The sequence below is a fragment of the Bos mutus genome, chromosome 4 (genome assembly GCF_027580195.1).
Source record: "Bos mutus isolate GX-2022 chromosome 4, NWIPB_WYAK_1.1, whole genome shotgun sequence".
In the NCBI taxonomy this organism is placed as follows: domain Eukaryota; kingdom Metazoa; phylum Chordata; class Mammalia; order Artiodactyla; family Bovidae; genus Bos; species Bos mutus.
In genome coordinates, this window is record NC_091620.1 from 53,805,357 (window position 1) to 53,829,453 (window position 24,097).

General features: G+C 50.9%; 1 protein-coding gene across 5 annotated transcripts in view; it reads left to right on the forward strand.

Annotated features, from left to right (window-relative positions):
* ADCYAP1R1 (ADCYAP receptor type I) overlaps nt 1-15,165 on the forward strand; it is a 107,649-nt gene extending 92,484 nt beyond the window's left edge. For 3 of the 5 annotated variants that reach the window (XM_070369497.1, XM_070369495.1, XM_070369496.1), the window contains exons 14-17: nt 3,737-3,820; nt 7,178-7,307; nt 8,718-8,759; nt 10,264-15,165. In XM_070369497.1, coding sequence (XP_070225598.1) covers nt 3,737-3,820; nt 7,178-7,307; nt 8,718-8,759; nt 10,264-10,452 — 445 coding nt within the window. In that variant the 3' untranslated portion in view covers nt 10,453-15,165. The remainder of the gene's footprint in view (nt 1-3,736; nt 3,821-7,177; nt 7,308-8,717; nt 8,760-10,263) is intronic. The other 2 variants (XM_070369498.1, XM_070369499.1) reach the window with 2 other exon arrangements.
* The last annotated feature ends 8,932 nt before the right edge of the window (nt 15,166-24,097 follow it).

Sequence of the window (24,097 nt, forward strand, 5' to 3'; positions counted from 1 at the left end):
GGCTTAGGGCTCAGCCCCATTCTGGGGTCAGGGTTAACCTTCCTTTTCTCGGGAGCAGAGTTTACCTCTGTGAGAAGCTGACTGGCTCAGAAAAAGGAGGGTGAGGTTTCTGTGCTGAGAGCATCTCAGGCCTGTCTCTGCGGGGAGCTGGCTTTATTCCCAGCGGTCTTCCTGTTGCAAGATGGGCATTGGAGCAGCCTCTTGAGTCTGGGTCAGGGAGGAAAACCTCGTCTTTATTCCCCTCAGGGACCCACAGAGCAGATCTCCATGGCCCCTTGGGGTAAAGGAAAGAGAACAGATACTGTGATGTAGTACATAGCTCAGCAGGGCTGTGACCTACCCAGTGTCAGAGAGACAACATTCGCCTCTGAAGACAGACTCTTCCCTGTCTAGGCAGAAGTCCAGCCAGGAAGCTCTCAGTCCAGGAACTCAGCCCACAGCCTGAGGTTCCCAGTTCACATGGGGCTCTGTCTTCTCCTTCCAAAACACCCTCTCCCCATCCTCTGTCTAGGAGTACCCTATCCTAACAACTCCTATTAGGGATTGTCAATAGGGAATGGTTGCCCCCATTTCGCAGGTGGAGAAACTGAGGTCCAGAGAAGAAAAGTGGCAACACCTAAGATCAGCAAGTCAGTGGCCAAACAAAGCCTTGAACTCAGGTCCCCAAGCCGCAGGTTAGGCACAAGGCACAGGGGGCTGGCAAGTCCTCAGTGGTGGGGGGAAATGAGGGAGGGCAGGGAAACTCCAAGATCTGCTGAGCTGGGCTTCTGATTGGAGTGCCAGTGTGGTGGGGAGTGCTTCTCTGGGGACTGGGCCAAGCTTTGAAGGGGGACAGCATCTTAGCAGCATGAGGGACACTATGGAGAACGTTCAATTCAGGTCACGAGGTCACGACATTCTGTGGGTCTGCTGTGTGTCTAGCATTATGCTGATCAGTAGGATCAGGGTGAGATAGACAAGGATCCTGCCTATAAAAGGTTCCCCTGCAGGGGTCTCTGTCTAATATCTGGGGGCTACAGTCCAGGCAGCCATACATACAAAAGGCACTACAACATGCATGGGGTTTATTTAGCTTGAGACCAAAGCAAGGTCTGAAGAACCCATGTGCTGCATCCCTGAGTTATAGATGGCAGTGTTTTTCCTTCCTGCAGACACCCAGCAAAGCTGTGGCAGAACCAGGCCTGGGAGCCAGGGCCCCCTGACTTCCAGATGTGGGTGTCATTCTTGCACCCGCTGTAGGGGTCTGCTGCCTTCTGATTTAGGCTGACGATGCTGCTCTCCATGCAGCCTCCACCTGGTATCCTTGTCTGAGTTGCTTATCCTCCCTTGGATCCAAATCAGAACTAAGCTGATCAGCCCACCCAGGTTAATCTCTTCCTCTTGATTGAATTTCTTTTTTTTTTTCCACTAACTGTAGTGACTTTTCAGTGATTTGGACATTTTTCTCGTGCCTGTCTCTGGCTTTTCTGCCACCCTCTTTCCTTTCAGTTTCTTTTCATTGGATCCTTTTGAACAGTCACTGGAGGTTTGGGGGAAGGAGGGTGTTTGGGAAGAAGGTCCTTTAACTTCATCTCTTCTCCCGGGAGCCCTCCCAGGCATCAGGTGTCATTTTTGATCCACCCTCCTGCCTCCCCCGAAGAGACACACATCTTTACTGGGGTGTGATTTCCCAGCTTACTTGTTGCTCAATGGCCTTTAGTAATATTTAAAGAAATCAGAAGGGCCTATGTTTACTGTATCCAGGGCCCAGAAAGAATAGGGAAAACTTGGAAACTCAAGGAGAAGAGATCTTGGAGGAGAACAGCTGAAGGTTCTGAGAGGTGAGAGTTTAAGCCTAGTGTGTATGAAGTGACCTGTGAGGTTTGGGCTCTCAGGCTCCCTGACTTGATTTTTGTGGCTCACCCAGACCAAGGTTGAGGGGTGAGGCCACTTGCCTTAGGAGAGAGTAATCAATCTTTCAATCTGGGCAAGGTAGAGAATAAATTTGAAGACTAGAATGGCTTCCATTTCTGAATATCCAATTAAACTCTTTTAATGATCGAGAAAAACATACTTATGTGTCCATGTGTCTCTTTGTAACGAAACAGACCTTTGGTAGTCATTGAGGCACGTGAAGAAACTTCTCAGATACATGACTTCCTCCCAACAGTGTTCTGAAACTTTGATTTGCAGGCAGATCACCTAGGGATTTTGTTGACATGCAGATTCTGAGGCAGTAGGTCTGAAACTCTAAATTTCTGCATTTCTAAGAAGTTCTCAGGTGGTACTGATGTAGCAGTCTGGGTAGCAGAGCCTCATACCATCCCTCATCTGTAGAAGGATCTAGTAGCACCCACCTCAGAGTCTGGCACGAAGTGAAAGATGTTAATTAAAGGAGAACCACACACCTGACTGAGGCAAGGATGCTGCGTGGACCTCAGCTTGCCACATCTATGACATGTGTGATTCAGATGTCTACCTCAGCTAAACGATATGTCACTACATGTCAGGGACCTTCAGACTTACTCTTACAGAGCTGGGGTCACACATTCCGAATCCATGAATGCCGAAGGTCTGGGCTCTTTGGGCAAATCCATTCTCATTTGCTTCAGACCCCCGCAGGGCTGTCAGGTCACCAGCAGCTACTAGGGGCTCTGCCTCACCGTGCCTGACGAGGGTGTGTGAAATGGGCCTCTCCTTTGCAGTCTGACAAGACGACACGGCTCTTCTTCCATCTCTTACATGTTTGTCAGAGATGGGAAAAAAAAAATGGGTAGTGTTAGCCAGGGGTAGGCAGGACTGAGAGGGGCTAAAAGAGATGGAAGTTGAGCCTCTCTGAGGAAATGTCTCTGAGGAGACAGAGCTCTGTGTCTCCCCCAGGGACAGGTAGAGCTGGACAGGCATCCTGGACCCACGTGTGGATGGCTCCTTAAGGTGGCTCATTTCTGCAGTCAGTGGAGCAGAGCCCGAAGGGTGTCCCCTCAGCCCTCAGTCCCTGCCCGCTGAACTTTTATGGAGAAGTCTAGCCAGCGCTGTGCAGTAGAACCTCAGCAGTGTTGGCAGAGCCTCCAATCTGGGAACCGCTACCTACCCGTGAGCTGCTGCGGTGTGACTCAGTCCACTGAGAAAGTGGATTTTTCATTTTGTTTCAGCTTGCATGGTGGGTGTGTAGCGTCTATCATCTGCATCCGCTCCACCCATCCTACCTCTTCTCCATTTAGGCCCACACCACGGTGCTCAGGGTTCTATCAGGGGAAGGCGCGGGCAGAGGAGGGAGAGGGTGGGAGGATGACCAGTGGATGTTCCAGTTGGTTTTCACAAGCAAGCCCACAGCTGGCCTGATTCCAGGGGTTTCCAGCTGCCCCTCTTGCCTTGGGATCTCTGGCAAGGCCATGCCCCAAGCCTGGAGCTAACTCTGGAGACAGCTCATGGTCCCGTGTTGAGACCCAGCCAGGCCCGGCTTATAAACACACACGTTCTCCCGTGAACCCCACCGCCACCTTTTGGTTTCCCAGTGTGAGTGTTCACGTATGCCTGTGTGTCTGTGTGCACACGTGTATATGTAGGGGTGTGTGTTTCTATGTCCAGAGCTGACCGCATCTCGGCCCTCAGCTTCCCCCATGTGACGCCCCCGCTCCGTCTCTACACCCCGAGCTGCTCTACGCTCCCCGTGAGCCGTGTCACTCTAAGTCCCCACCTCAGTTTCTCGTGGCCCAATGCCCCCAGCTGACAGAAATGCTGATCTTGTCACACCCAGCAGCTGCGTGCAGAAATGCTACTGCAAGCCACAGCGGGCTCAGCAGCACTCTTGCAAGATGTCAGAACTGTCCACCATTACTCTGTAAGTGTGCGTGGCGAGGCTGTGGCCGGGTGTGCTGGATGGGAGGGGGACGCATGCTGCTGCTGCCTCCACCTGGAGCTCCCGTCTTCCCAGGCTGGAGGAGAGCGGGGAGTGAGCCTGTGCCTCCAGCCCTGAGCCCTTGCCCGGCTGTTGCATGTTGACATCTGTGCGTCTTGTGAGTTCTCTGCAACCCTGTGGCCTGGGGTATGAGGGGAGGTGGCGGGGATGGGGCTATGGACGTCGTGGGAGCAGCCGGGGTGCGGCTGGTTCTGAGGAGGAAGCAGCTTGGAAGCCTCTGCAGATGCTGGTTCGACATGTGGTCTTCCCCCAACCCCCCACTTCTCTGGGTTTCAGCCTTTGCAGCTGTTAGATGATTTCTAAGAGCCTTGAGCTTGAATTCACTTAGACTGTCCCCCTGCAAGGGGTGGGAGCCTCACCCAGGTGCCTCGCTCACACTTCACCTGCAGAGTGACTTACTCCCCACACAAGCCTTGAGATGGGTACTTGTATTATCCTCTATTTACAGGTGAGGAAACTGAAGCACAGAGAGGTGAAATGACTCACTCAAGGCCAGAAGTTGGCAGGGTGAGGAATTGAACCCAGGGAGTCCTAAGCACTAGACCCTGAGGCATCTCTAGCTGGAGCTTCAGCCCCTATTTGGAAAGCCCTTTAAGTAGGGGATCCCACCTTCATTTGGTCATCTCTGGCTGTAGGAAGCTCTCCCTTGTGTTTCTTTAGGCCCCTTCTGCCCATCAGTGTCTCCTTGGGGCAGGGGAACAAAGGCTAAAGGCTTGTGTCATTGTCTCTCTGGCTTAATCAGATCATAGGGTGATTCTGTGACTCCCCAAGGAGGGGTTCTAAGGTTCAAACCTTATGTCCCCATTCCAAGGCCTCTGGTCCCCGCTCTGAAGGACAGAGTCCTCGAAGTCTGAGACCCGTGCCTTCCTCATCCACCCCCACTGCTGCATCTATCAGGAGTCATTGGGATGCCTGGGTCCCTGGCAGAAGTCCCTCATTCTTTCTTGGCCATCGCAGGGCTGCGGGGGAGGGAGGGCAGGGCCCTTGGGTTGCACTCTGGGATGCTAGGGGGTGGGAAGTGCTCGAAGGCTTGTGTTTCTCACATACTGAACCCGTCCCATCCTCTGCCACCACAAATGCTGGAGAGGGTTGGCCTTTTGATTTCTAGGGCTTTCCTGGTGGCTCAGATGGTAAAGGATTTGCCTGCAGTGCAGGAGACCAGGTTCAGTTCCTGCATCGGCAAGTTCCCCTGGAGAACAGAATGGCAACCACTCCAGTATTTTTGCCTGGAGAATCTCATGGACAGAGGAGCCTGGCGGGCTACAGTCCATGGCGTCACAAGAGTCAGATATGACTGAGCGACTAACACTTTCATTTGTCAAACTGCATAGACAGATCCCTGGAAACAGACCCATTTGGGGAGAGGATAAAGGGACCACAGGAGGCCGGGCTGCCTTCTCTCCTCAACTTCTTAAGCTGCTCTTTAAAGTAACTTCTTTAGTCAGGGTCACAGAGGGGCCCTCAAGATGTCCATGTTCCTGTGTTTCCAGACAACTTTGCTTTTCATTCTTCAGCCAACACTCCCTGCTGTCCTCTGGGGTGAGGCTCTGGGTGCCTGGAGATGAGTGGGACCCGGGCTCCCAGGTCATGCCCAGTGTTCAGGGCTCTGAGGTGTATCATCCCAGGCCTGTGTGGTTGTACCTTAATGAACACACACTTTTTGAGCATGGGCCCCATGCCTGGTAGGTGCTGGCCAGGGTAGATGACAGATAAGTGAGGCACCACACCTGCCATCAAGGAGCCACTTCTGAGAGAGGACAGACAGAAGAGAGGTGAGAGGCTAGGACACTCCGAGACCACAGCCAGGCTCTGAGTGGGATCCTGTTGGCCCCCACTCTGGTCCAGGCACCCCCAGGTCCTGCAGAACCGGCCACCTGTGAGCATGTGGAAGATTGGTGGGTGCTGGGCAGTCGAGGGGCCTTTTTCCAGTACTGAGCCATGATCCACCTGGAGGTCTCCCTGGGCTATTCCTTCCCCTTTCTTAGTGTACCTCCCCTCTGCTTCTCTTTCTTCCCCTTCCCCATCCTTTCCCTCTGAGTAGGCGTCACTCAGACTCTATGGACTCTGCTTCTCCTGAAAATCTGGAGCCCTCACACTCAGTGGAATAGTCTCTCCCAGAAAGGCTGGGGTCAGGAAGAGGGAGGGGCATCTAGTGTAACTGCCCCAGATTGAAGGCCTGCCCCCATCTTCTGCTGCCCACCTCATGGACTAGCTCTGCCAGGAGAGGGTGAGGCTGAAGCTCAGAGGGCCCCAGGGGGCACATTGCACCTGCAGGGTGGGGCCGGTTCTTCCAGGAGGTCCAAAGAGAACCAGTCTGCTGGGGTAGGCGGAGATGGGGTCCCACTCTTGAAGACCCTCTGGGTGCCCCCCTGCCCTGGGAAGGACCCACAAGAGCACGTGTCACCATGCCTCCTCTTGACATTTTCCCGTGGCTTCTGCGGTCCACCCTCTCAGACCATGGTCCCACCCCACTGGGCCTAGGAGCCAGCTGCAGTCAGAGGAACCCCAGGAGAGCTTGCCGCAGGCAGGTAATGAGGTCCCTAGGGCCGTTTCTCTTCCCGGTTCCACTCCCAGCCCCGCAGACAGCCTTCTTCACCACCTCTGAAGCAGTTTCCCAGGTGGCAGGTTCCTCCTGCTGGATGGTGGCTGTTTACGTTCAGGGTCAGTAAATCCTTCCTAGCATCCCTCCCATGAGTCTCCTGTGCTCTACCCTCTGGGCCCACACCCTCCCAGTGGTCAGCACCTCCCCACCACTCTCCATGAGCATCCCTGGCCAGCCCCAGACTCAGAGAAGCTGACTGTCTCTGTGGTCCCATAGGGCTGCCCTTTCCAGGCACAGAGAGCTTCCTTTCAGTGCTGAAAAACATTTGTTTTGCTTGAAGATGCATCACGTTGTCCGTCCAAATCCCACTGCAGGATTTTGCCCTGACTTCATTTTTCCAGAGGGCTTCATACCTTCCCAGAGAGGTTTCTGTCAATCACATACTCACCTGTGCACGTTCAGTGGTTCCACAGGACACCTGTGTGGCCTAGAGGAATGGGCACCCCACAGACTGAGGGAAGTCTCCCCAGAACTTCCCAGGGAGTTCTGGAAGCTGGGGCTCTGTTGACCATCTTCTCTAGGACCCACGCCCTGGGAGAGAATCCTGAGGGTGTCGATGGGCAGGGGCTCCGGTGCTGGGGGAGAGGAGCGGCTGGGACTGCGGTTCTCTGCCCTGCACGGCTCCGGCCTCAGGCCCTGGTGGCCCCCGGAGTAGACGGCTTGCTCTCTCCCTACAGACGGCTCGCCAGGTCCACCTTGCTGCTCATCCCACTCTTTGGAATCCACTACACCGTCTTTGCTTTCTCCCCGGAGAACGTCAGCAAGAGGGAGAGACTCGTGTTTGAGCTGGGTCTGGGCTCCTTCCAGGTAGGCGTGGTGTGTGTGTGTGTGTGTGTGTGTAGGGAAGAGCTTGTGGGGAGCCAGGTCCCTGGCCTCTACCTTGTTGGTGGTCCTAAGTCGTTAACCTAAACTCAGCTCTGAGTTTCCCCTTCTGGAATAACAGTACTAGATTAGAAGACACCTGGGAGGGCCCTTCATACTCTCTGCCCTCTAGGCTTCCATGAGAACACATGCCGGTGCTTTCGTGTTGCTGGTGCATCTGGGAGTCCTGAGCCAGGCCTCCCTTGGGCCATCAGAGACAGCAGACAGCAGCTCCCTGTCCCTCAGCATTAGCCCTGGGGATGGGTGGAGTGTCCTCAAGAGACCTCTCTCTCCACATCTGACTTCCCTCTCTGAGTGCTGGAGCTCTGAGTTACCCAGGTCGAGATCCCCAGCACAGGATCTGATCCCAGGGAGCTGAATGAGCTGAACAGGGGGATGAACAGTTACATAAATAAGTGATCCAGGGAATGAGAAAACTGGAGGACTAGTAAGTCTGTTCTTGAAGGAATCAGCAGACAGGGCTGTAAATGAGTGAGTGAAGCAGAGTGAGTCAGTGCAAGGATGCATAGTGAGTGCATGAACAGATGGGTGCATGAGTGGGTCAGGGAAGGCAAGGTTGGCTCCTTTGAATGTCCCTAGGATACAGTGCCTCTTCCAAGCCCAACTCATTAGAGGAGTATTTGACCTTGATGGTTGAGAAGTTATTCTGTTTATCTGACTTGATTCTCTCCCTTCTCCCATTTTAACTCAGTTGTTTTACCTGATAAGGTTCTTAGCCTGGCAAGGCTGAGGGGTTTATTGGCAAAGCCCCAGACTGGGAGTCAGAGCCTGGGTTCCTATCTCTCAGCACAGGAATTCTAAATGCCCAGACTATAAGTCAAGAATATATGTAGAAGAGCCAAACACCTACTAGGTAGCAGGAACCACGTGGTGTTCCGTACGTTCCATGTACGAAGCTGTCTGGCCAACGGGGTGGGGAGGTGGTGGTGGATAAAGACAGGGCTGTTCTGTCCTGAAGGCGTGCTGCCCTCAGGGGGCCTGCAGGCTGGCTTGGGAGCCTGAACACTTTGGGGTATGTGGGGAAGGCCTCTTCTAGAAAGTGGGACAGAGCTGGCCCTTGGGAATGGGAAGGATTTGACCAAGGGAATGTGAGATCCAAAGCCAGGGTTGTGGGTGGGAGGGAATGCCGCCACCAGCCACTTGGCTTCAGGGGTGTGGCCATCTCAGTGGATTAGAACTTTGACTGCTTTACTGCAGGCTCCTGGGCAGGTGCTCGCATCTTGGTCACTTATTTCTCTGCTTCCTGGTGTCACTCCTGCCTCCTGCTGCCTCCCACACCCCGCGTGGGAGGTTCCTTGCTAGCATTCTCAGGTTCTGTTTGTTCTCTCTCCTTAGGGCTTTGTGGTGGCTGTTCTCTATTGCTTTCTGAATGGAGAGGTAAGTAAGATCCTGGGTTTCTTAGTGGTGGAGGTGCAGCTTGCTGGGGAGCAGACAGGGGTATGACCAGCTGGCCACACAGGGTTGATCCTCTAGACCAGGGCTCTGCGGACTCACAGTGCCTACAGGAGGAGGATGACAGCCTCCCCCCAACCCTGCCACCTTTCCTGATGCCAGACTCCCTCCCGCTTTGCTGAGGCCCAGTCTCAGGAGCAGAGATCCGCCCATAAAGGCATCAACTTCTGAGTGCAAACCCACCTGGGAGGGCTCACCGTAAGACAAACCTTAGGAAATGGTACCTACAGTACCAGCCACAGGAAATGGTACCTACAGTTCATGAGGCTGCTCTTGGGCAGGGATACTGAGAAGGGAGCCATCCAATGCTTGACACTGCCCCAGCATGCCAGCCTGCTTGCTCAGACCTGTCCCCTGTAGAGTAGACTTGATTGATCCTGGGGAGAGGCCTGGAATCTTCTAGTAATTCTCTCTTGCCAGGCCTCCTGCTTTAGCCTGTTAGGATGATGTTTTGAGTAGAACCCAGAACAGAGATGCTGAGATGGGAGAGGGCGCTGAGTGGGTGGGTGGCTTTGGAGAGTGGGCAGAAGTCATTGCACCAAGCGCTTGGGTCTTGGCTGCATGACTGTGGCAGGCTTCCCCTGATTTTGTATCTGAGAAATAAGAAGACTTTCTCAGACAACCTACAGAGGGGTTGCTACTGCCAAGTCACTTCAGTTGTGTCTGACTCTGTGCAACTCCATAGACGGCAGCCCACCAGGTTCCCCCATCCCTGGGATTCTCCAGGCAAGAACACTGGAGTGGTTTGCCATTTCCTTCTCCAATGCATGAAAGTGAAAAGTGAAAGTGAAGTCGCTCAGTCGTGTCTGACTCCTAGCGATCCCATGGACTGCAGCCTACCAGGCTCCTTCATCCATGGGATTTTCCAGGCAAGAGTACTGGAGTGGGCTGCCATCACCTTCTCCAACAGAGGGGTTAGATAAGGAGGCAGACAGAGCCCTGCAGGTAGCGGCTGTGAGAAACAAGAAGTAGAAACAAGAAGTAGTCCAAGTAGCTTGTCAGGGCCAACGGTGGAAGTGGGAGCTGGAACTGGAGGCTGTGGGTACTGGTGCCACACAAAGGTGCTGGGTGGAGGAGGTTGGCATGTGGCCTCTGAAACTGGACGTGCCCCGCATGCACCATACTAAGAGCAATGTGTTGGGAGTTCACCCAGAAGGTTGCTTTATTTAGTGATCCTCACCCCTAACAGCATATTGGAATCCCCTAGAAAGCCTTAAAACATGTGGGAGCCCTACCCCAGAGATCTGGGTGTCATGGTTCAGGGGAATGGTCTGGGCATCTGGGTTGTTAAAACTCTCCAGGAGATCCTCATCCACAGCTGCTGTTAATGGGCATGCCCTCATGGGAGGGGCCCCAGGGTGCCCAGATGGGCGGGTGAGGTGTGAGAGGGTGTCCACCCAGAAGTGACCGCCTGAGTTGCCACCCGCAGGTGCAGGCGGAGATCAAGAGGAAGTGGCGGAGCTGGAAGGTGAACCGATACTTCACCATGGACTTCAAGCACCGGCACCCATCCCTGGCCAGCAGCGGGGTGAACGGGGGCACCCAGCTCTCCATCCTGAGCAAGAGCAGCTCCCAGATCCGCATGTCTGGGCTTCCGGCCGACAACCTGGCCACCTGAGCCCACCCTGCCCCCTCCTCTCCTCTGTACGCAGGCTGGGGCTGCGGTGGGGCGCCAGCCCACGCATGTTGTGCCTCTTCTCTCCCTTCGGGCAGGCCCTGGGCTGGGCGCCTGGCCCCCCGAGGTGGGAGAAGGATGCGGGGCACAGGCGGCTGTTTAGCCTCCCTGTTTTGGCGCTGGCCCCACCCACCGTGGGCCCCTGGGCCCTGACCCCAGACATGTAAATACTCCTTAATTTTGGGAAAGTCATCCCATCCCTCCCCCTCTCCCCAAGGTCCCTGCTCATCTCAAGCAGGTCCACAGATCCACCCCACCCCATCCCCACCAGCCTCAGTAACCACCTGACACTGCGTGGGAGGCCTCCCATGGGCTGAGGCTGCTGACTTGGCTTTGGGGGCCTTGGGCTGGGGCCTGCCTGACAGCTCCCCCCTGCAATGTCTGACTCTCAGTGTGGACTCCTTGAGTCTACTCGCCACCCCGTGGCCCTTTGCAGGCCTGGTCCAGTCACCGAGGTTACTGGAAGTCCAGCTTGGATGGCCAGACAGCTTTTTGGCACAGGCAGACCCATGCTCACCCAACATTTTAGTGTCCAGGTGCCCAGGTGCCCAGGTGCCCAGCTGCCCAGTTCCTGGGCATCAGACAGTGGGAAAGCTCCAGGGATCTACCATTCAGAGACTTCAGTTTGGATGTAGGGCTGAGGCCAGAGAAAAGTTCTGGTGCTTTTCATTTGGCCCAAGAAAAAACTGCCAAGATCCAGAAAAGTGGATCTGAGTGGAATTTAGATGCAAAGAGCTTGGAGGGATCCATGAAAGAAGACATTCCCCACCTTCATTATTTTATCCCTGACTCAAGGTAGGCAAGGGCTCTTCTGGAAGTTTCCCTCTTCCCCCTCCTGTCCCCAGGCATCACTTGCAGAAATTTGAGAGATGGATGCCTCAGAGAAACTGCTCCCCAACAATACCTACCACACAGAGCCCCTAAGCCCTCCCCTTTCCCATTTCCCTTGAAGTCAAAGCCATTACTAGGATGAACCAGCCGCCTTCCTGTGAATCCTGAAGCACCTTACACCTCCATGTGCCCAAGTCCAGGGACTGGGGCTCCCCTTCATGCCCCCTCACCCTCATGGACCATGAGGAGCCCTAGTTAGCCTCTGGCTTGGGTTTAGCTACTGAAATCTGAGACCTCTGCAGAGACTTCCCTCTGGATGTTGAGTCAGCATGGATACCAGTGTGTCCTAGGGCTTGGTGGAGGGAGGTGGGAAACCCCACCCACCATGCCTGTTAGCAGAAGCTGCTGATGGGAGGAGTGACTGCACCCCGACTCCTGTCCTGACTGTGTAGCTGCAAGTTACTGGACCACGGCCTGGGAATTTAAAACGGGGCAGAGCCAGGTTCAGGGAAGGTGGAGGAAAGTGCTAGAGTGCCATGGCCTCTATGTGGGACCCACTTCATTTGTATCAGCTTGTGGTGTTGCTGTCCAAGTGTTTTGTGGGCTTGTTTTGTGGTTGCGTTCTGGAATGCTTGGAGAGTTCGGGGGGATGGGGAATGTTGCTTTGCTTGGCTTTATGAAGAGGAAGATGGCCCAGGGGGCTTAGTGACCTGTTCCTCAAGGTCTGTGAAGTGACTGGGGAAGGGCTTAGTGCTTGCTTTAGAGATGAGCCCCATGTAAAGAGGGAGAACCGGCCTGCTTGCCCTGCCTGGGCATACTTGGCAACTCAGGCTGGCCATGGGGTATGTGGTGGCCCTTCCATCCTGCGTCTGCCTCATGACGCCTTTCCGTCTGTCTGGGTGCCTCGTGTATTACCTGAGGGGCTCTCCTCTGGCCACCTTGCATTTGGGGCCCTGTTGGGAGACCTGTTCCTGGCAGGTTGGAAGGATTCACAGGCTTCAATTCAGAGACAGAGCGTCTGTCCCAGCGGGGCTCAGACTGCGGACATGGACATAGCGCTCCCTGTTTTGGGCCTCAGTGTCTGCATTTGTGAGATGAGGCGGCTCCCACGGCTCCTCCAGGCTCTGTGCCCCAGTAATTCTCCGGTTCAAAGCCAAGGTGGTAGAAGGGCACTCATCACTGTTGTGTGTATCGCTTCTGGTTCTGGAGTGTCCGTGTTTGTGTACATGTGGAGGGAAGGGGGAGTTCTGTATATTTTCCCTTTCTTAGAAAAGGGACACCTGTCCCTTCCATTTGGACCCCGCAGTGGAAGCTGGCGGGCCGGAGGGAAGGCTCAGGCCAGGGACAGTCGGCCAGGTGCCTGCAGCACCATGTGCAGACCCCTCTGTGTCCCGGCCGGGTCAGGGTGCCACGACTGGGTGGGCAACGGCTACCCCCAGATCCTAGGAGCAGTCCCCTGAGTATGGACCCTATTTCTTCATCCTCACACCCACCAGCAGGTCTGTTTCACCATGGAAGAGGAGGCTTTGGTTTTATACATCTATTGTCACAAAACAGCAAAAACAAAATCCATCCCAAATCCCCATGCCATGCTGCCACCTGAGCCTGGAGCCCACATCCTTGTAGAGGCTCCAGGTTTCTGTTGGTTGGTTTTTCTCTCTGAACAAATGATTGCCAGCCCTGTGAGCAGACTCAGTTGATGTATTTTGAATGCTCCAGGAGGGTAGGCAGCTGTCCTTCAGGGTCACGGCAGTGGGGGGATAGTGTAAGTCTGGGTATAACCCTTCCCTCTCTGACCTTTTTTTTTTTTTTTTGAATTTGTATAATGGGCCAAAAGACTAGACGGTTTATGTAGCCCACTGGATCTCTGAAATTCTTGTCAAAACACCAGCTATCTACTGGGAATGGCTCCAGGCAAAGACTGCGGTGTTTGCTGAAGGATGAGGGGCTAAAGGGACTTGGGAAGGGCAGGCTGGAGAGGAGCAGAGTTATCCAACTCCATGTCTCTAGAAGGGGGCTGTTTTTGTTCTATGCAATCCTGAAGAACAGAACTCGTCCAGGGGAGGCTGAGTTTTCCTCGGGATAAAGAAATCTCTCATCCTCAGTCATGATTGTCCCATCAAGGAACAGGCAGTGTTAGGAGAGACTCCAGCCCTGGGGGAGATGGGTCGCCAAGTAAAGGATGCTGAGCCTGTGAGGGGCTGGAGTGTGGGTATAGGGGTTCAGGGCCTCTCTGGTGTTTCCCAGCATGACAGACTTCATGACTCCCCACCATGCCTGAGGCCAAGCCACCTTCTCTGTCTCCATGGGCAGCTCTGTGACCCTACTCGACACACCCAGTGGGCCACAGTCATTCCATCTCTAACCCCCACCCCTCCCTGAACCGACTTCCCTGGGGGACAGGACCAGAGAGCTGGAGCCAGGCTCAAGGCTTGAAATACTCCCAAGTCCATCATCACCCACCAATAGAGTGCTGACTCACCGCCTTCACCTGACACTCTCCCTTCCCGGGAGGAAAGCTTGAAGAGGCTTTCTTTGTAATTCTCTGAGTACTCTTGACCCACTCAAGGCCACCCTAGAGTCAAAGCAGGGAGTGCTTCATCATAAATTCCTACTTGGGGCCCAGTGACCATGGATGCCTGCTGGAAGAGCTCTGAGCCGGGAACAGGGGACCTGGGCATCTCCTGGCTCTGCCATTGATCTGCTGTTTGGCCTGGACTCCTTCCTCATGTATCTCTGGGGAGACTCACAGAGCACTAGAGCTGGGAGGAAACTTGGCGATCTGCAGGTCAAGCCTCCCCCTTGGGCTGCTGAGAAAACACTGACAGGTGGGCTTAACATGGTGCCTGTGCCATGTGGGGACCCAGGATGCTTTACAAACCTGAGTGGGGAAATGGGCCTGCTGATGTGTGTGCCTGCCCTGCATATGAGCCAGAACAAGACACCCAATAAAGCTTCCGACCAGAAAACATTCAGCCTTGCGCAGGAGAGGGGCTCTGGTTACGGAGGTTGTCAGGACTCCAGACTGCAGGAGGAGCGTGGAGTCGGTGTCATGACGGGAGACCTGTGTTCCAGCCTGGCTTCACCACCTGCTCTGGGCTCCAGCACTGATCCTTTCTGGGCCTCTGCTTCTTGATCTGAGAAATGGGAGGACCTGATTTTCAATCTGACCCACAGGTCAAGAGTGAGATTCAAATGAGATGCCTTGGTGTGTAAAAGGGAAACTGCACAGATGTGAGCTGTTTCTGGGGTGAAGACCTCTGAAAGGGGGACCCCATGCTGTTTGTCAACTGCTTTGAGCCCTCCTGGATTAACTTTTGCCTCATTTGTAAAACCACCAGCACTTGGGGTGGGGGGGGGCGGTAAGGGAAGGCCAGTGGGCTCTGATGGACACAGAATTCCAAGTTTATTCCCATCAGCTGGTTGGTTGTTCTGGAGAGAGAATGAGGAGACTCCCATATGGGTGATGTCAGTGTTTCCATGCCACCCCCATGAGAATCCTTCAAGGATCTGGGACATCCTTCAAGTAAGCTGTGTGCCTGCCTTTTTCCTTCCCCTGAACTCGATGTCCTGGGATGTGTCTATGCTTGGCCTTGTGCGTCTTGTCTTATGTCTGTCTTCTGTAGCTTTGCCCCCGTGAGGGCTGGAGTGGGGACGCCACTGGCACCCCAGACTTCAGGCTCGCTGTGGGAGTTGCACCCGCCTGGGTCTCATCTCCCACAATAAAGATAAGCCCCACAGACCTCACTGCTACCGCTGTGCTCACAACCTTGTCCGGGATTTTAAGGATGTCAAACTGCTGTAGATGACTCAATAAACATCTTATCATTTTTCCTGTTGGCTGTAATTGGCAGATGTGGAGGTCCGAAAGGAGGGGAGATGGAAGGGGAGGAAGTCTGATCCCCCAGAGGAATCCAGTCTTCAAGGTCCTGTGGCCTTTTCCAGTGAGCTTAGAGTGTACTTGGAAAGTAAAGTCCTGGCCTCAAAAGAACCTGCAAGGATCATGCAACCTGAGCGGAATTGAGGTCACTTGGATGTTTTGGGGGCTCCTGGAAATGGAAGCATCTCACCTCACAGTCCTTCTTGCCTCATGGCCTTTATATGTATTTTTTTTTTATGAAAGTGGCCCCCGAATATCCCCAAAGATTGCCTGCACTGAGCGCTTCATTAGTGCTATAGGTAACCAGAAGTTGCCAGAGTCCCAACCCTTAATGTTTCTGGGCTCTTCAAATCATCAGCCCGACCAGAACAGATAAGCAATCCATTTCCGTGAGCTTCTATTGATTTTCACGACTTCCAATGCCCATAGTTATATTACACTTTTTAGTTTCTAACAACAGGATATCATTTTGGCTGATATATAAGAAAAAATAGTTTAGGATAAAAAATACTGGGCAGCTCGTAGAATTCTTTTGAGGCTGGAGAAACCAGAAAAGGTGTCTCAAGCCTTACTGTCTTCTGGAACTGATGACAGAGCTGTTGACTGCTGCTCTCAACCCAGGCATGGCTCTTCCGTGCTAGGGAGCCAAACTCACAGTGACCAGCAGCCCCCTTGCCTCCAGCTGCTCACGTCTGAATCAAAGTCTCACATGAGTCCATCAGACTGGCTGTGTTCTCTCCACAGTGAGGCTGGAAATTTGACTTTTCTGGGTTCTACCTTGGGGAGGTCAGCCTCATGTATCTGGAGAATTTCTAGATTTAAAAATAGTGTTTAAAAGTCCTGAAATAATAAATGCCTACCACCACAGGCCTGAGATCTATGGCAATTGCAGAGCCAGCTCCCTCCAGTGTTCCGGTGGGCCACTCTGAGGAAGTCAAGTCAATGGAAGGATGAATCCCAACCCACCTGCATGTGGTCTCTACAACCAGACAGACTACTTGCCAAAAGCTCCCAGGTCTCCCAGCTGGGGTACGCCCCAGCTGTGGTGCAGGCTGGTTCTGGTGTTTGGGGTCACCCCTGCTGTTTCCTTCTCCAGGTCCACACAGATGATTCTCCTAGAGCTTAGAAAATATTCTTACCGATGTGACCATGATACTTTGAGACTCTACATGTTTCGTTCTCAGAGAGAGGTCACACTCAAGAAGTAAAGATAAAGTCTTGAATTCCATCTTAGACTTGAATTTCTTGGCAATTGTGAAGATCACCCAAAGACTTGGTACAGATGAACACTGATTAAATCCCATTTCCTCTATCCATTACCCCCAACTTATCAACTATTCCAGCTCTCTTTTCTCCCAAACCCAGTAAAATGTACCTTCAACCCTAGTTATTCCTGTTGATGCTCTCTGCTCCTGGTAGTATGAGCAATTCCTTTTGGGAATTCAGTGGTTCTCAAGTTTTAGCATGCATCAGAATCATCCAGGAGGTTAATAAAATACAGATTGCTGGGCCCACCTTCAGAATTTCTGATCCAAGTCTGAGGCAGGGCATGATAATTTGCAATTGTAAGAAGTTCCTAGACGTTCTACCTGTTAAGGTATAACATCTAAAAAAAAATGTATAACATCTTAGCCCCTTTTAGGAAACCTTGAAGCTTGACAGTGATTAACTTCCCCCTATGGGGAGGACAAGCAGGAACATCCACAACATGAACTTTAATTGACTTTTTCTTTCCAGGTCACTGTTTTAGGGATGAAAAGCAGAAAGCTCCAAGAGAAAATCAACCCATGGATGTCCATTTATTTTCTTTTTTCCCATTTATTTTCAATTAAGTATAAAACCATCTCTGTCTCAACTAGGATCGAGTTCAGCATGCCATAGATGAAAAACTCCAATGAAAAGTGACTTCGAGAAGATAGAATTTAATTTTTCTCACATCAAAGAAGTCCAGAAGAGGCATTCCAGAATCATATGGTGGCTGTGTGGTCTCTCCAAGGACTCAAGCTTCTCCCTTTCTGCTCCTCTAATCTTAGCATAAGACTTCCAGGCTCAAGGTCACCTCATGATCCAAGAATGTCTCCTGGAGATCTGGATGTCTCCAGACTCAAGGGAGAGTGGAAGAAGGCAAAAGGTCCTTCCTTCTTGTTTTTAAAATCTTCTTTTTGGAAGAAGCCTCACATCTGCTTACATCTCGTTGGCTCACAGTTAACCACAGGGCCACATTTCAACACGGGTGATGGTATGCCCCCCTAGGAAAACGGGGAGAGAGAATGGATATTGGCTGGTGAACAGTGGTTTGTGCCATAGTCTCAAAACCCCAGGTCTTTCAGAATTTAGGTGGTGGTTACTGAGCTCATCCACACTTGGTAGAAACTGGAGGCTGACTGATGACATTGATATCTCACTGAGAGCAAACTGGAGGATGCAGTCTCCAACCTGGACCAAAGAATACCTCGAGAGGGTCCCCAGTCAGCACTGAGGGAGCTGCTTGCACCCACTCACCGGAACCTACTCTGATGTGAAGTGTGAGGTGTGAGGGTATGTTTGGGTCACTTCTGGTTTCCTCCATCCTTCTTTCTCTCCCACGGCTGCATTTCCTAGTGGATTCTGCGCCCTTGCGGCTTCTGCGTTATTTCATCTCTTTTTAATTTGGAGAATCATCAGAGTGGTGATGTAGTTCAGGTTTTTATTTTTTTTTTACTTTTTTCGGTCTTTTAATTTTTGTCAGTTGTCCTCAAGTGAACCCAACTTAGGAGCTTCTGAACTTCTCAACTATCTTAGACTGCCCTCTGGTGGATGCCTGTCATAGCCATTCTTCTGATCAGCGTCCCCTTCCCCCCTCCCCAGCCCAATCCTAGATAAAAGATTAAGAATTTGATGTGTGAAACTCAGTCACTAAAAGTTCTTCTAACTTTAAGGATGTGGTCTTGTAAATGCTCATATGAAGATAGTTTTTCTTGGCCTCTTGAAATTGTTCCCTAAATTTCTCTAAAGCATAGGCTTTGGGTGTCAATATTTTTAGAAGGAGGACGGTGGCAATAAAGCTTGTACCTTTCATTTATTCAACAAAAACCTGTTGAGCATCTAACGTTCCATTCACCAATTACTCCGTGACAGTCTACCATGTGCCAGGAGCTGTTCTGTCACTGCTGAGCATCACCGGTGAGATGAGGGCCCTGTTTTCAGGAGCTTACATTCTAAGTAGAGAAGCAAAGAAAACAGTTTCAGATAGAGGAAAATGTTATGAAGAAAATAAAGCAGCTAGGACCCACCCTAATACAGTATGACCTCGTGTTAACTCATTACATCTTCAAAATCCCTATTTCCAAATAATGCCACATTGATAGGTACCTAGAGTTAGGACTTCAGTGTGTCTTTGGGGGGTGGGGGTGGAGACACAGTTCAGTGCCCAGTGAAGGGAAAGAGTCTGAAGCTTCACAAACTTCACGATGCTTTGACTGAGATGATATGGAAGAGATGGGAGTTGATGATGGATATGTGGGGTAAGATAGAGAGACAGCCTCCTCTCACCCACCATCACCTCCTGGCACCACCGATGGGTTTCAATAATAATAATAATTTAAAAAAGGAAAAACATATATCAGCCCTAACTCACCCTGGCCCTGGTTTGGTCCCTTTTTGAGTATTTCTCATGGAAATTGACTGGCTCCTAATATTCCATTGCCTGCTAGATCACAAGCCACACAGCAGCATTCAGATCCTTAGAGGGCTCAGTCTCAGCTGGTGAAGCTGGAAGAAGTTCATTCAAGCAGGCTGAACACTGACCTCTCACTGTTCAAACAACCCCAACTGTCAAAGAAACTGAGAGCCCATTTCCAAGCAGAAACAAAAGCAAAACAATGGCCTGAGAGCCACATACACTCGTGGATGCCAGAAGACGTGTATAAAATCATCACTCACATCTTTTATTCTGACTCACAGACTCTCTTAGGGATTGGGAGTGATGCCTCAGCTTTAGCTGGCTTATCCCCCACAAACTTGGTGGGAAGCATCTTTGTTCTGGAGCTCAGGACTTTCTCCCAGGCCACCCCACTAAGTCACTCTCTTCTCTCTTCCCCTTACAGACATCCCTTCCTCCCTCATCCCGGGTCCCTCCTCTCTGCACTTGATCTAGACGCAGGCATGGCTGGGTGGTCAATGTTTTCCTTGCGCTGATATTTTTTGGACCTCCTGTCTTTTGAGTTTCCCTGACACTTGGGAATTTTCTGTGGTTTTATCCTCAACCTTATTCTCTTTAGACACTCTCCCCATGGGCAGAAACATCCATTCCTATGCATTAACCTTGATCTCAGTTGGTAATCCTGACTCTGCTTTCCAGCACAAGCAACTGGCACAGGCGGGGCCAGTGCAGTTAGTACCATGGAGAGAGCTGAGTGAACTTGGCTCTAGCACCACAGACAGTTCCAGGACACTGTACTTACTTGAGAGCAGATTGTGGCCAACTTATCTTGTGTGAACAAAGACACATCTAAGTTTTATGGGGCCTGAAACATGTAATTTGGGGAGGTCCTCTTTAATAAAAAATGTAGAATTTAAAATTCAGGATTAGGTGTAAAGATGAATTTTTTTAGAAAGAGAAAAGTTGACAGCTATCATAAATATTACAAAATCAGAAAAAATAACATATTTGTATTAATTATAATAGTTTTAACCTACTTTCTGGCAATATATTCTTTGACTCCATCCTTATTGGACAAAAGTTTTTATATTGTTTTCTAGACAGATAATTTCGGAGAAGGCAATGGCACCCCCCTCCAGTACTCTTGCCTGGAAAATCCCCTGGATGGAGGAGCCTGGTCCATGAATGGGGTCACTGAGGGTCGGACACAACTGACCGACTTCATTTTCACTTTTCACTTTCATGCATTGGAGAAGGAAATGGCAACCCACTCCAGTGTTCTTGCCTGGAGAATCCCAGGGACGGCGGAGCCTGGTGGGCTGCCATCTATGGGGTCGCACAGAGTCGGACACCACTGAAGTGACTTAGCAGCAGCAGCAGACAGATTATTGAAATATAATTCAGTCATATGATTAATCAAAATATGTGTTTTATTTATGTGTTCATAGCTTTGACTCAGCATCAAGAACAGAATCCTTCAGTTCAGTTCAGTTCAGTTCAGTCACTCAGTCGTGTCCGACTCTTTGTGACCCCATGAATCGCAGCACGCCAGGCCTCCCTGTCCATCACAAACTCCTGGAGTTCACTCAGACTCACATCCATCGAGTCAGTGATGCCATCCAGCCATCTCATCCTCTGTCGTCCCCTTCTCCTCCTGCCCTCAATCCCTCCCAGCATCAGAGTCTTTTCCAATGAGTCAGCTCTTCGCATGAGGTGGCCAAAGTACTGGAGTTTCAGCTTCAGCATTATTGCCTCCAAAGTAATCCCAGGGCTGATCTCCTTCACAATGGACTGGTTGGATCTCCTTGCAGTCCAAGAGACTCTCAAGAGTCTTCTCCAACACCACAGTTCAAAAGCATCAATTCTTTGGTGCTCAGCCTTCTTCATAATCCAACTCTCACATCCATACATGACCACAGGAAAAAACATAGCCTTGACTAGATGGACCTTTGTTGGCAAAGTAATGTCTCTGCTTTTGAATATGCTATCTAGGTTGGTCATAATTTCATGGCTGCAGTCACCATCTGCAGTGATTTTGGAGCCCTAAAAAATAAAGTCTGACACTGTTTCTACTGTTTCTACTGTTTCCCCATCTATTTCCCATGAATTGATGGGACCGGATGCCATGATCTTCGTTTTCCGAATGTTGAGCTTTAAGCCAACTGTTTCACTCTCCACTTTCACTTTCATCAATAGACTTTTGAGTTCCTCTTCACTTTCTGCCATAAGGGTGGTGTCATCTGCATATCTGAGGTTATTGAGATTTCTCCCGGCAGTCTTGATTCCAGCTTGTGTTTCTTCCAGTCCAGCGTTTCTCATGATGTACTCTGCATAGAAGTTAAACAAACAGGGTGACAATACACAGCCTTGACGTACTCCTTTTCCTATTTGGAACCAGTGTGTTGTTCCATGTCCAGTTCTAACTGTTCTTCCTGACCGGCATACAGATTTCTCAAGAGGCAGGTCAGGTGGTCTTGTATTCCCATCTCTTTCAGAATTTTCCACAGTTTATTGTGATCCACACAGTCAAAGGCTTTGGCATAGCCAATAAAGCAGAAATAGATGTTTTTCTGGAACTCTCTTGCTTTTTCCATGATCCAGCAGATGTTGGCAATTTGATCTCTGGTTCCTCTGCCTTTTCTAAAACCAGCTTGAACATCAGGAAGTTCACGGTTCACGTATTGATAAAGCCTGGCTTGGAGAATTTTGAGCATTACTTTACTAGCGTGTGAGATGAGTGCAATTGTGCAGTAGTTTGAGCATTCTTTGGCATTGCCTTTCTTTGGGATTGGAATGAAAACTGACCTTTTCCAGTCCTGTGGCCACTGCTGAGTTTTCCAAATTTGCTTACATATCTGATGACTGGAAAAATTTTCCAAAGCCTGGCTCTATATATGTCAATATTTGTGTCTCTACCATTACTCAGAGTGCCATACACTGTAGAATATTCCATGTTATGATGTGATCTCTGACCTGTCTTTGTATGTAATGCTAAGTGGAATATAGGATATTAATAGTCTATATGATGAAGTAATAGTATACTACTTAATTGAAACCCAAACTAAAGTTGACCTCCACATAACTTCCCCGTAGCAGATCTCCCGTCAGTGGTCAGTTCAACACTACCACACGTGTGAGATGGTGTTCAGTGTTCAGTGTTTGGTCTCTTGTCTCGTATTGTGTCTTGACTGTTAGAGTCATCTGATGCAGCTTCAGGAGGGGTTTGGCAAGCAAACTTTTCCATGAGACTTTGCTCTTAGGCTTGAGTATTAATGATGGGGGGAAAAAAGAGAGAAAAGGAAAAAAAAATTAGAGGCAGAGAAATTATAGCAAAGACTTTTTCACTTTCTTCCAAACAGCTTTTCATGAGCTCAAATCTTTGATGTTTTCCCATAAAATTCTGTACTGAAGCCACATTGAATTCTGAGCATGTATACAAGAAATGTTAATGGGACATCTACTAGTGTCTATGTGTTTTAGATGCCTGGGACTAAAACTGAGTTAGAGGTAAGAATTTTCTTCTTACAGGGAATACATTCTAATCAAGAAAGCAGAAAATACATAGGCAAACAAATATGTCCCTAAACTGTTACTATGTATGATGGGATTTAGAACAGATGCCAAAGGCCGACTGGGAGGAGGAGGGGTCTGTTCGGAAGCACCCCTCACCCCACGCTCCACAGGGCAGGTGGCAAGCGGTCTCTTCACATGAGAGCTTATCCCAGCCTCCCAGGGGTTTGTGACCTAAGTCACCTGATGGAGGCAGGACAGGCAGCTGATCACTTTGCAGTCCTTATTGACCCCGGTTATTATGGGCAGTTTCCAGTACCTTTAGGAACCATGAGCCTCTGTCACCAAAATCCAGGACTTGTCCTAGCCTGCCCTCTTGTTAGAGAGCTGAGTCCAGGCAGCAGAAAGGGCTGGGCAGGAAGAATTGGCAGCTGGCTCAGGGAAGGGGCTCAGTTAGGAGTTCTATCTTCCTCCAGGATGGGTTGGGTCAGGCCCAGTATTGGTAGAAGCCATGGAGAGTCCAGTCCGCATGCCTACCTCTTGAAGGAAGGAGGGGAGACTGCTAGGTTGAGAACCAAGCTCTGGATGAACCAGTGGGGATGGTGGTGGAAAGGCCCTGCTGGCAAAGGGACTGGTCCTTTATCAGTCCTTTTTCTCTCCCAGGAAGGAACTTTGCTGGAAAGCAATCCTTTTGCTGGAGTGAAAGGGATGCAGGGTAACAGATGAGTTGAAGATTCGATGGGTTTTGTCTTTAGGCAAGTGCAAGGAAATGCTGCCTTATGTGGCCCACTCAAGCACCCAGAACACTGGATCCAGCCCCGGCCCCAGAATGTCTGCCTCTTTAGCTTCGACCAGTATCCCAGGACCAGCCTGGGACCAGAGCCCCATCCCTGAATGCAACCACACACCAAGGTTTCTGCTCTGAGGGCCTATGTGATATGCAGGCTGCACCAGGCCTCCCAGCAACCCACGACTTGAGGCTGGGCCCTGGTCCACAGGTAGGCCACACGGAGGGGAGAAGATAGGCATCGTGGGCTCTACAGACAGCCAGTGGTCCTGCCTTGCCATTCATTTGCATCACAAGCACAGAAAAACTGAAAACAGGTCCTGACACAACCAGTCATTTAACCTAAATTAGGCGAGGCAGCAGCAAATATAAAAGGTCTGGGAACCAAGAGCCAATCCTTCCCCACGCCAACCAAAATGTCTGCGGGCGAGATATCTTGATTTGTCCTGGTCAAAAAATCAGTGCATAGGTCTGTGCTGCCCTCTGTCGGTCACTTGGTTATTGGCATGGGCAGTCTTGCCCTAACCTGGAAAAGGCAGGAACGCTTCCCAGCACCGAGTGTTCTGCTTACCAGGCTTGTTTGCATACGGTGACTCATAAATGAGATCATGTGGGCAAGAGCAAGTTAAAATATTTACTATAATTAACATTGGGTGGGAAAACTTATATCTTAAGTCTCCTGTGGAAAGACTGTGGCCTAGAGAGATTTCTGAAATGGGTTTAACCCTCTGCATTCCCTGTGGATAAAGCATGTGGCTGCTGCTTAGTTGCTTCAGCCATGTCTGACTCTTTGCAACGCTATGGACTGTAGCCCCCTAGGCTCCTCTGTCCGTGTAATTCTCCAAGAATACTGGAGTGAGTTGCCATGCTCTCTTCCATGGGATCTTCCCGACCTGGGTTCGAACCCGGGTCTCCTGTATTGCAGTCAGATTCTTTACCA